Genomic DNA, 13,342 nt, shown 5'->3' on the forward strand with positions numbered 1-13,342 from the left:
GTAGATTTTTTGAGATCAGGGTTTGTGCCAAGTTGTTTAATTATTTGATAGTCAAAGTTGCGACTGGGGTGTCTCTCTTGTGGGTAATGTCAGCATAATGTCCCTTCAGCGTAATCTGGAACCTACTTTTGGTTTCACCTACATATTGTTTATGGCATAGATTACAGGTAAGAAGGTATATTACATTCTTGTTGTGAGAGGTCCAGTTGTTATTTGTCATTTTAAAACTCAATGAAATCAACCATTTCCTAGGTTGAGGATTCGATCCCGGTGGTGGCCGAGAAAGTTCATCTGGATTTTCGAGCATGGTTTCCCCTTGTTGGTGGTGCAGAATCGAGGGCCTGACAAGGACAGCTGTCTAGTCATTCGGATAGGATGAAAAACTGAGGTCCCCTGTACACACTTAAAATTTAACCATGAGTAGGTGTATGCCCATCTTCATTTTCCCAGTTAGTGCAGATCAGTAGGACGTTAAAACCCCATTTCATTTCTTTACAGTCTAAGGTTACATTTACATATCTAAGGTAACCCACCATAAATAAATATCTCCAAATATCTCAACAATTACACCACAATATTTGTATATATACAAAGCCTTAAATCAGTTTCACACATTTATAGTCACTAAATAAACGGTCATGTGATACTTAATAAGCTTTGACCATTTAACCATCTATAAATGAAAGATGGTTATGAGTGTCGGCCATAACATCTGGGCACTTGTGAGTAAAAAATAGGTTACATGCCCTTGTTTTGAAACATAACAGTGAGCTGGAACAAGAAATTGAATTTAGAAAAACGCACGTTAGGCAACCCAACAATTGTTTTAAGAACCTTGTAAAAGTAAAATGAAACTACTGCTAGTGTCATGTTCTTGCCTAACGAAAGTGTTTCTGAGATATTATTTGTACTAAACTAAAAGATGCTGCTCCTGCTTTTCATTTTCGTCAACAATAGATTTTTAACGGCTGTAATAGTTGATAGATGTGTAGAGAATTTCACGTGCGATGGCTATTTATAGTCTCATAGAATCTAGTGCTGAGTATTATCATACTGTGTGGTGAAACAGAAATCACTTCGAGACAAGTCACTGAAGCATGCACATTCGCCATGTCGGGACCAACTTCTGTAGAGAAATTTTCACTCTACGGGTCACCCTAACATATCCAGCTGCTTAGATATTACTCTACTTGACGCTTGTTTCATGTCTTAAAATCAACCAGAAATGTTACCTGCACGTTTATAATTCTAGGTATTGGTTGTCTAGTATTAGCTCCGCCTTCTATAGCCAGACCTAACGTTGGTTTACTTCTGTATACACATATTATATCTAAACTAATATCACCATATCTCTCTCTAGCTTCTTCTAACCTCTCTTCTTCCTAAATAAAATATATATATATAATACAGTTAAACCTCTGCATAGAGACTGTCTAACTCTTCTTAAACAAAATATATACAGTTAAACCTGTACATTGAGACCTTCTAAATAAGTGGTCCTAATATATAATACATTTAAATCTGTACATAGAGACTTTCTAAATAATTGGTCCTAATATATAGTATAGTTAACTTAAACAAAATATATAAGGGGCTGCCTTAATTATATCAAGACTATTATTAACAACCTGCGTAATAATCGTAAATATGGGAGCCTTAAGATGCCGACTCACTAACCAGGAGGTCCCATTGTTTGCAGAGAAAGTTCCTCTGGTTTCCACATGTCTGCAGTGGAGGAAGGCACAGGCTCTAGTCTTTGGGATGGGACTCAAAATATGTTGGAAATTGATGAAGGATACACCCTAACTGGGCAAAATTTCCCTCATAGCACAATACTTGGAAAAATATGCCCGTCTTCAGTAGCCCGGTTGATGCAAAAAATTGAATGTTAAATCCTTTTTCATTCTATTTCATTTCTGTTGAGTCAAGTGGTGTAGTTTTGATCCCAGGCTTATTGATTAGTTGTTTTGGAGTGGACATTAAATCTCATTTTAATTCACACAGTAGCACAAACACCACAGTATAATCATTTAATGTATTAACTATCCAAGAAATATTCCTGAAAACCATAAAATCACGCTGAAATAATGACAAAAAGTTTTGACAACTACTGTTGAGCAGACATTTAACGCCTTATTTCAGCACTCCTCACCCAATCCTAAATATATTCATATAGTACATAACAACAGTAATACAAGAGAACAACATTTCTTAAACAAAAATAGTATTTCTCACAACCTATGAATGAATTGAGTGAACATTATCCCCACAAACACATACGCCTCCAAAATCCTCTATCTTTATTTAAAATGTGACGTCATCCTTTAATATTGGCATACCATTATTTCAAATAATGGTACGGGCAATGTGCCAAGCCTACATGGTTTATACTTATTGAAATATTGGACCTGTGTGACGTATTTCATTGCAAAGCATGTGTGAGTGTCTGTATCTTAAGTTGTTTAATGGTCTCGAGCTTAAGACATTGCTAATATATTGAAACAGCAACCTGGGACTAATGTATCTTGTGTTGTTTCAACATATTATTTAATGCCTCGCTCTCGACTATTAAACCACACTTAATTCATTGCACAGAAATACACTAAAATATTAAATTTTAAATGGAAATAATCCAACAACCACCCTCATAGCACAGAAATAACAAATATACACCACAAAATGACAATAATACCACAAACATCTTTGATAACCTATCTGTAGAATACATACATTGGGTTCTGACTGAAACTGTGGGCGGGGCAAGCGAAATGGTTGGACACACAAACAACCATCCATAGTCTTCGAACTTAGTCTGAGGAACATCAAAAATAACACATACACAATAGAGTCGGAATTTAAATAATGACACTCGTCAGTAAATTCTATTAGATTGTTTTTTAGATTGTTTTTTTATTTCAATGGTGTGAGCTGCCCTGACTCAGTGAGGTGAGACTTTGGCTCGCATGATTCTCCTTTGTCAGTGATGCAGGATGGAGGGCCTGTCCAGTAGGACGTTAAACTCCATTTCATTTCATTTCATTTCTGGAGGGCCTGTCAAGTTGGAATTCAAAATAAGAGTACGTGTAGCTCATTTTGGGATTAACATATCGTTCAATTTTTTTTCAATAATTCGTTTGCACATAGGGAACTTCAGCAATGGAAGGAAACCAGAGGACCCAGAGAAAACCCATGCGACTGGACAGGAGATGCTACTCCATGTCATGTATAAGCAGGGAATTGAAAACACGCCTCTGCTCAGTAATAAACTGTGATTGTATTCCATAGAATTGTGTCCTGTACAGCTTAGTATTGTACTAATTGTCATAGCTGTATTTAGCTTAGGCTTTAGATGCATTATGTAAGAGCTAAATCTGCCTATTGCAGGTCTGCCAATTGCAGGTCTTCAAATTTTATATAAATTTATTCACACGACAAGCCTATAATCAAGTCTCTAAGCCATCTGATAATCTCCCTGCATGGATTCAATCGATTCTAAAATAAAATCTCATGAAAAGATTTTCCCAAAGGTGGTGCTAGCTTGTTTATATCGCTTGTTGGAAGATGCTGAATATTACGAAATTTTCAAGTCATCATATCTATGTATATATACTGACAGACTTTCACTATTTTTGGATTGATATTCCTTTAGTGATTCAAGTTTCACAATAGTGTAGTTTGAACGAATGGAAGAATGAATGAACTGGGGTTTAATATCCTACTGTTCTCCTCCAACTGAGCCATGAGGGAAGTTATGATCAGACAGACTACTCTTATTTTGAATTTCAACTGCCAAGGGTTCTATTACATCCACGGCAATGCATACACAGGACTTTGGCTTTTTCGTCCCATCTAGTCGACTATACGTTGTCCCTTGCAGGCCCCCGTCATGCTAGTGTAGTATGCAAGGATTACATTAAATCCTTCAAATCACAATCAACAAGTTTAATTTTACGATTCGGTGTTTCCCAAAAGACCAGGCCTCGAGTTCACAAAGCATTCTCAGAATTAAGTTAAGAATTTACTCACTTTCAATCAATGTTTATGAGAAATAACTTTCACCCAGAAACACAAAATGTTGCACATAGTTTCTTATTGATGTATTTGATATATTAAAACAACAATGGTTTTATAAAGGGCTATATTTTAGTTAAAAAAGGCGAACAATTTTGATAAAATTCTTAACTTAAGTCTGAGAATGCTTTGTAAACTCGGGGCCAAGTTATTTTAGGTTATTTTATTTTGTCATTAATGTGTCTGTTTCTTAGAAATATTTTAGATATATATCATTAAAATAAAATCCCTCAAATCAGTGGGTTCGGTTCAAATTTACCATTAGAAACCTCCAACAAGATCAAGGTATACCACTCACCTCCTAACTTTCAAGTTATACCAATATTAATTAGGCAAATGACCGCTGTATACTTATGTTTGTCCAATAACTATTAGGTAGGCAAATGACCGTTGTACAAGAGTAAATATATCCTCCTACATGTTTTATACCCTGGTTTGGGAAATAAGGGACTTAATATCGATTACTGTAATCAGTCCATTAATAAAATATACAATCCTAGTTGTCCATTAAGGATTTAATATTGATTTGAGATCTCAGTCTGGTGCCAAACTAGCCACAGAGTATCAATTAGCAGCTGTCTGATTAATACCTAGTTTATTAACAGGTTTCCATTAAACGTGACACATCGGTACTACAATAATCAACAAATAATTAAAGTACAATAGCTATTACCTATATATACTTAGAATATACTCGGGGATCCTAGTCTGTTAATCATGGTAGCTCAGGACGGAAATGAAATGAAATGAAATGGGGTTTAACGTCCTACTGTTCTGCTCCTAAACTGGGCTAATGAAGACGGGCATACGCCATACAGTGTGCTATGAGGGAAATTTTGCCCAGACAGCGGCACTACGGCCTACTCTTATATCGAATTCCAACTGCCAAGGGATCTTTTACGTGCACGCCAATGTGTACACGGGACCTCGGTTTTTCGTACCATGTGTTAGTCCCAAAATGACCTAGTTTGTGTTGAGTGGTTCTTAAACTCTCTCTCTCTCTTTTTTAAAATATACTATTCAAAAAAAGTAGGGGATATTTGATTTTGGGGGCATAATACTAAAATATGCAAATGACTACGAAAAAAGTCACTATAGAACCTAACAGAAGAAACATTTCCAGTTACATGTGACGCCCAAACGCACCAATAGCTACCGCATGGAATGCATGTGATGCTTGGGATCATCATGGGGGTCCAACCCAAGATTTGCACGACTCTGACTTTGAATGTTACAGTCATTGTGGCATTGAATTCCAGGGTGGAAACATCAGTTTAATTGTTTTAGTGACCAGAAAACAAATTTTGATATGCGTCGGCTTACCCAAAATGAAAGGTTACGTGCCCTTGGCATGCTACAGATCGGCACAACACAGGCGGTTGTGGCGCGGACGATGAATGTTTCTCAGTCTGTCATAAGCAGGCTATGGTCCAGATACCGTGATACACAATCTGTACAGGACAGACCACGCTCAGGTCGACCAAGGGCAACAACTCAAGCCCAGGATCGATTTATCCGTACCTTGGCCTTGAGAAATCGTGTCATCACAGCAAATCAGATCAGCGCTCGTCTTCAAACAGACACTGGTGTGAGAGTGAGTGGCCAGACGATTCGGAATCAACTGCATAGGGGTCACCTTCGCGCCCGAAGTCCTCACGTGATCCCTTGTTTGAGAGATCATCACATTCAGGCAAGACGTCGTTGGTGTAGGGATCGTCAACACTGGGATAATCGACGCTGGAGCAATGTGATGTTTTCAGATGAGTCAAGGTTCACTGTTGATTTTTTGGACAGACGTAGGAGGGTGTGGCGTCGTCGAAACGAGCGCTTCCAAGACATGATCGATTTGGGGGTGGTTCTGTTATGGTGTGGGGAGGCATCACTGTTGCTGGAAGAACGGCTTTACATGTTGTTGCAGGGCGTGTTACAGGCCAGTACTACTGGGACAACATCTTGGCAGTCCATGTTGTGCCGTTCGCACGACGTCATGGCCGCTGTTTCATCTTCCAGGATGACAACGCAAGATGTCACAGGGCCAGGATCGTTACAGGTTACATTCAACAACAGAACATCACCACATTACATTGGCCAGCACTGAGTCCCGACCTCACCCCCATCGAGCATGTCTGGGACATGCTTGGACAGAGGTTACATCAACGTCAACAACGTCCTGCCAATGTCCAAGAACTTGCTGCTGCGTTGCAACAGGAATGGGACAATCTGGACCAAAATGACCTTAGACGTCTCATTAGGAGTATGCCACGTCGGATCAATGCTTGTTTGGCAAACAGAGGAGGATTTACCCGTTACTGACTTGGTTGTGATGCTGTGGTAACTTTGCTGTTTGACCCCGGGTATCATTTTACCCTTATAATGGTCAGTCTGTGCCTTACTTAGTCTAACGATCATTTGGAATAAATCGATGAATGTGAACTTCATTTCATTTTGTCATTTGTTTCTTCGTCAGTTTCATTAGGTGACTTTAATAACACTTAAAAATCAAATATCCCCTACTTTTTTTGAATAGTATATTAATGACATTAAGCTTACCATGTTTGTTCTAGTATAAATATGTCAGGTGGCTACAAACAAAACCTGTCCTTATATCAATTAACCAATACATTAATGAAACCTGTGCTTATATAAATAAGACCACAAACCATCCTCTATCAACGTGTGAAAATCTTTATACATATTTTGTAAATCAATAACTCATTAGCCTGCAGAGTTCTCCATTATTTGTGATTTCTCATTATTACAAATTAATCTATACACTTTGATACACATCACTCTAGCTATTTTAAATGATATTGCTATGGTAACCATTTCTACCTTGATATAGAAACTGACTGTTTACTTACGTTTTAACTACAGTCAAAAAGGTTGTTGATGTATCAACAGAATTTTTTATTTTTCTAATAGGAGAGAGAGAGGGAGAGAGAGAGAGAGAGAGAGTGAGAGAGACTAACACATGGTTCAATTTTATTTCAATAATTCGCTTGAACGTAAACACACTGTAGACATAATACAGAAAGAGAGAGAAAAATGGGGTTTAATGTCCACTGAACACAAACTAGGTGATTTCTGGACTAACATATGGTTTCAGTTTTATTTCGATAATTAGCTTGTGCATAGTGGTCTTTAATAGTGGAAGGAAACTGGAGCACTCAGAGAAAACCCACGAGGTTGGACAGGCGACCCTACTCCTTGTCATATACAACCGGGGAATCGAAACCACGCCAGTTTTTTCTAATACGATATAAATGGGATCCGGACACGTTCTCTCTGGACGAAGACAAAATGTCACAGGCAAGTAATATCGCAGGACATCTCACAATATTAATATCGTATTTTACAGGGTTTAAGTCGATATGAAGTATAATTCGAATCATCATATTTAACTGTTTTTCCGACCTCCGTCCATATATAAGTCAAAGTGATATATAAGACGAATGCTTTTCAACACCACAGTATCAATCTAATATTGAGTTTCGGGATTGTTATCCTAGTCTAATACCCAGTGTATGCCAAGAAAAATTGGCCCATAATATTAATTAATATAAAATAATTAGATTATAATATAGTACTAACTTGATTAATATTCTAAGTTGTGTGAAAGATGCGTGAAATTATGAGAAATGGAAATGTGACAACTTTGACGAAAGATTCTATTTTGATGGCATATTCTCGGTTGATGTTAATATTTTAAAAGAGGGGGGTATGTTTTTAAATAAAGAAATAAACAAGCTAAGAAATGTTGACAAATATATCAATTACAATAGTGTAAGTAGTTTTGTTTCAAATGTTACTGACAATTTTTTTTTCAAGATGTCATTTTTTACCTTCATCCAAATATAAGTCAAATCGGAGTATAAGACAACGGATGGACTTCAGCGGAAAAAAGTATCGACTTATACCCCGAAAAATACGGTGATGGGCAAAATGTCACAATCATTTTTAAACTTAATTTGTCAATACAGTATAAGAAAATCATTGTAATCATTTTACTTGACATTATGTCCCTGACTCATAAATCTGAACATAAATGAGTGGATAACTCTGTTATAAACAACTCAAAGAGTCTGAATTTCAAATGGGTTCAAATCACCTCATTTATTTAATGATAAAGTTATTTGTATAAATGTAGTAAGAATGCATAGTATATTTGCACTACTTTCCGTCGTCTTCTGTCACCTCTTACATAGCACGCCACCTTTTTAGTCCGGATTAACCAGCCGGAACTATTTCACCATACACGACACAGTATTCCTATAGATTTCAACACAGTAAGAAGTATTTCTCGTATCAATGACAATCGCCCCGCCTAGATCACGACTTAACTAGAACTCATTATGTAACATAGTAATTTGAAATGAGAAATTAATTGCTGATAATTAACGACTAGGGGTGTTATTTGTGTTGTAATGTTATGACATACATGCTTATGAGATAAATATTAGGCTAATTGAGGGTTGATATGTGAAATAACCTAAGGGTGAAGGCCATGGGTTATTTCACATATTGACCGAGGGTATTAGGGTAATATTTGTCTTGCATACCGACATCAATGTTAAATCTGTCTTAATTGATTTCCCCTATAAGACAATGGTTTAGCCCATATCAGCCCTGCGACTGATATGACAAAATTAAGTTAACAAGTTGTAAGTTACACATGCATTTGATTTTAGTAACTGTGTGTTCACAAACTGGCATTCATTTTGCTCATCAATGTTGTCAAACAATTCTGACGACGAACTGATATGAGGCCCCGTCTATACATTGGCGTGCATGTAAAAGATCTCTTGGCAATTGGAATTCGATATAAAAGTAGGCCATAGTGCCTGACATTGGCAAGATATTTTCAGGCTTGTATTATTAATCATAGCTACATCGTCATTACAGAATCTGTTTATATATGATTAATGATTAGATAGCAACAGACACATCAATTAAACATCAAATTACTAGGCAGTATAGATTAGTTACAGATTGTTTTATTTGTCAGCTATGACAGAGATTATAGACAATAGTAGTAATGAGATAATCCATCTATAAACATTTCATAATCAAGGCCCCAAGTGAGAGAGAGAGAGAGAAATGGGGTTTAACGTCCATCGACACAAACAAGGTAATTTCGGGACTAACATATGGTTAATTTTATTTCAGAAATTTGCTTGCGCGTAGGGGGCTTTAGCAGTGGGAGGAGAAACCCACGAGGAGTTGACTCAATGACAGACCTTATGATACAGCGCGCATGTGCTAACCATTCCGCCACCCAAGCCCCCAAGTAACTGGTTGTATTAAATACTACCTGGTCATATACATATGACACAGGATGAACAGACAGAGTAATATTAACAATAGATCCAATTACTCCATATTACAATAAAACATGAGACATCATCCTTTGATGTTGGCATAACATTATTTGACGTAATGTTATAGGTGCGGTGTCAATCATACATTATTATACAAAATATGACAGAATCTAATCACACCATGTCCGTTAGTGGGACTGACAGAACTCATTTCTGTATCAGTATCATTCTACTGCAATTCTATTAGACTGGGACCTACAAGAACTACACATTAGGGTGGACACACAACAAGACCTACTTGGTAGGGTGGACACACAACCAGACCTACTTGTTAGGGTGTGCACACAACCAGACCTACTCATTAGGGTGGACACACAACAAGACCTACTTGGTAGGGTGGACACACAACCAGACCTATTTGTTAGGGTGGGCACACAACCAGACCTACCCATTAGGTGGACACACAAATCAAGCATTAGGGTGGACACACAAACAGGCCTACACATTAGGTGGACACACAACTCATTTCTGTATCAATATCACACTATTGCAATTCTATAAGACTGGGACCTACTCATTAGGGTTTACACTCAACCAAACCTACTCATTAGGGTGGACACACAACCAAACCTACTCATTAGGGTGGGCACAAAACCAGACCTACTCATTACGGTGGACACACAACCAAACTTACTAATTAGGGTGGACACACAACCAAGCATCTCTCCACATCAATACAAAACATATTTTTATTAATTCTAACAGAAATATGAAACACAGACAATATCAATAAACAAACACAATAAACATCACCACAACAAATCAACAATCTTGTATAGTGCTTACATGTACAGAAAAAAACACTTGTTAGAGCGTGAAAAATATGCAAAAGTTGTTGCCATGCAAGAAAAGCCATCATTTTGCAAGACATGGATGGATAACAGAGACAATCATTAACCATACATTATGCAAGAGCTAAATCTGCCAATTGCAGGTCTTTCTTTAGGCCTGAAATGTTATCTAAATTATTAATTAGACATTAACTAACTTATCCCGACCATAATCGCTAGCCTGTGATATTTACTGGATTAGAACCTGGTCTGCTGCTTCTGATTAAATCAAAAAATGGATAATCGAGACTTTGGTTTTTATCGTACTGACTTTAGTAATGATGATCGAGGCCAGGCCCAAAAATTCAATCGCTAAATATTTGATTCAGAGTGGATCAATTTGATTGAAATTTTCAGCAAACTCCCTTTACATTATCTAGTTTTTAACTAATTATAGTGAGAACTACCAGCTCTTTATCTAATCTCCCGTAATGTATCTTTAATGCTTGTCCCTGTAAAGTGTTGATTAAAATAATGTGAATGGATGTCCGGACGGACAGGGGCAACAACATCATGCAAATACAAAATGTACAATATACTTACTGGACTAAGATAATTTGATTGGTTGCTACTAGGTGCTGCAGTGGCTTCATTTGTATTCTGTTTCCCTATATGATTGTTGATTGGTTGCTCTGCTAGAACATGGTTGATATCTACAGGCGTTGACGGAGAAATCGTAACCCTAAAAAACACAACATTCTATGTATGATAAAAGATTTTCTTTTTAGGACTTATAAGGTAAAATTGACTTCTTTCAGCTGAACACTTGCATTCATGAGTTAATTTTGTTTGAACTGCTGACTGGATGGCGATCACTATGTGATAACCAATCAAGAGCCTAGCTGCAATGTAAATAACCATAGTCGACTGATTGGTGGATTGATTGATTGATTAATTAATTGATGATAATGATGGTTGATGATCGATGATGATGCTGTTGATGTGTTGAAATTGTCGATGATGATGTTTTTTATATCGCTGATGTTGATGCTGTTGATGATCGGTGATCAATGATGATGACTGTTGATGATTGAGCTGTGATAACCAATCAAAAGTCATAAATAACCATAATCGATTGATTAATTGGGGATGATGATGTTGTTGACAATGATGATCAATGATGATGTTGATGTGGTTGATGATGATGATGATCAATGATGATTGAGCTGATTGCTGATGACAATGATATAGAAAAGAGTTAAAATTCCATCTGCAAGTGGTTGTGAGTGATGTGAAATTACAGAAATGTTCTTGAACGTAGAAGTTTAAAAAACATGACATTTTGTGCTGCAAATTCCATAATTTTGTGTCAGTTTCATACAGTATGAATAACATAAATCAAATTTGAACATAATAACATAAATAAGGACATTGGTATAAGCTACGAGATTTAGTATTATCCAGGTTTCCAACAACTAAAAATAAAGTATTTCTAAACGGTGTACTGTAGGGCTACCACTAAACTCTAGATGTTACCCAATGAAAAGAGAAAACCCTTTAGCACTTGAGACTGCCCGAAGCTAACTCCCTGGAGCTATAACCGGCCCAAGTCACGCAAACAGTTAATTGTGGTTCCCCCAAGAACTACTATACTGTCCTACAATATGGAGTGCTATTCACACGATTCTGGCTGTTTGATGCTGTCTAGGAAGCAATTGTTTCCAAAGATTTCGGGTTGTCCAGCGATATACCAACTATATCAATTTTCTCTACCGTTTTTTTCAGGGTAGGTAACCAGGAACTGGGGCCAAACAAATACTCATCTTGTTTTTGGGTGGCTAAGTGGGTAAGACGCTGATTCGCTAGCCTGTAGGTCGCGTGTTCGATCTCAGCATTGGTTGAGAAAAAGTTCATTGGGATTTTCTGACGTGGTTTCCCCTTGTCAGTGGTGCAGGATGGAGGGCCTAACAAGGACAGCTGTCTAGTCATTTGAAAGGTATGAAAAACCGAGGTTCCATGTATACATTGGTGTGCACATAAAAGATCCCTTGACAGTTGGAATTCGATATATAAAGTAGGCCATAGTGCCGCTGCCCGGGCAAAATTTATCTCATGGCACACTATGCCCGTCTTCATTAGCCCAGTCTTGTAGGGCGACATGCTTCGAAAAAAGCCCAAGGCTCCTCAAATTCATGTACAATCGACATGAAACTTGGCATGCTTGTTCCTTGGACAATCTTGCATCCAATGACAGACTTCGATTTTGATATGACATCACAAGTCCAAGATGGCTGCAATGCTGTCATACTTGGTCCCTGGTCCATAGTACCTGTTACATACCATGTGCTAAAGGGTTTAATTTAAGAAAAATAGGCTTGGTAAGGAAATTAGGGTTCTTATTCTCAAAAAAATCAAAATCAAAAACAGTCTAAGTATATTGCCTTTTCATTGGTAGAATCTGTACAAATTTTAAATTTTAACCAATGAAAAAGCATTATCATTAAAATATTCGAAAAGAGGGCTCCTTAAGAAAAAAAAAGTGTCAAATAATTGAGGTGAAAAATTGGGAAACAGTTGAAAAACTGACCTTTTATTCGATCCTCTATTTGACTTTCTGATTGTAAAGAAATAATTTGAAATATATTCATCTTGATTGAACATTAAAGTTAGTCCAGTAAAGTACCAGAAAAGGACAATCATATTAAAATAAAGATCTATATTTTGTTTGTTTTTTTTTATACTTTCGATGGCCTACACTACATGAAGATCTGACTAGTTGTAGTGGCGGGTTGTGTCAGAGGTCATACGAGTGGCTTTTGACTCTATGATGTCAGACATTTGATTAACCAATCTGCGTTGATGTTTCTAGTGTGTTACCCATAGTTCATTGCAGCTCATGCCAAAAACTCGCCGTAACAAAACATTTCATTGGCTAATCCCTCACATCATCCAGAACACGGGTTATATAACAATGCTTACTGATCCTAGTGTAGTAAAGACAAGTAAAACGAAATTTGGAACTATAAAAACAAAACGAAATAGGATCTGTATTTTAATCAGATTGAGTAAAGGAGTCATATTATTGTTAACTAACTTGATCTGCTTACTTGCCATCTTCCTTTC

At 37.1% G+C, this 13,342-nt stretch overlaps 1 protein-coding gene across 2 annotated transcripts in view; it reads right to left on the minus strand.

The window, feature by feature from the left end:
- LOC126808628 (whirlin) overlaps window positions 1–13,342 on the minus strand; it is a 39,994-nt gene that overhangs the window by 2,353 nt on the left and 24,299 nt on the right. The window contains exons 14-16 of one of the 2 annotated variants that reach the window (XM_050533515.2): window positions 12,807–12,833; window positions 10,823–10,961; window positions 1,233–1,382 (exon numbers count right to left, since the gene is read on the minus strand). In XM_050533515.2, the coding sequence (XP_050389472.1) occupies window positions 1,233–1,382; window positions 10,823–10,961; window positions 12,807–12,833 (316 nt within the window). The remainder of the gene's footprint in view (window positions 1–1,232; window positions 1,383–10,822; window positions 10,962–12,806; window positions 12,834–13,342) is intronic. The other variant, XM_050533516.2, reaches the window with a different exon arrangement.

Source organism: Patella vulgata, chromosome 1 (assembly GCF_932274485.2).
Source record: "Patella vulgata chromosome 1, xgPatVulg1.2, whole genome shotgun sequence".
Classification (NCBI taxonomy): Eukaryota; Metazoa; Mollusca; class Gastropoda; family Patellidae; genus Patella; species Patella vulgata.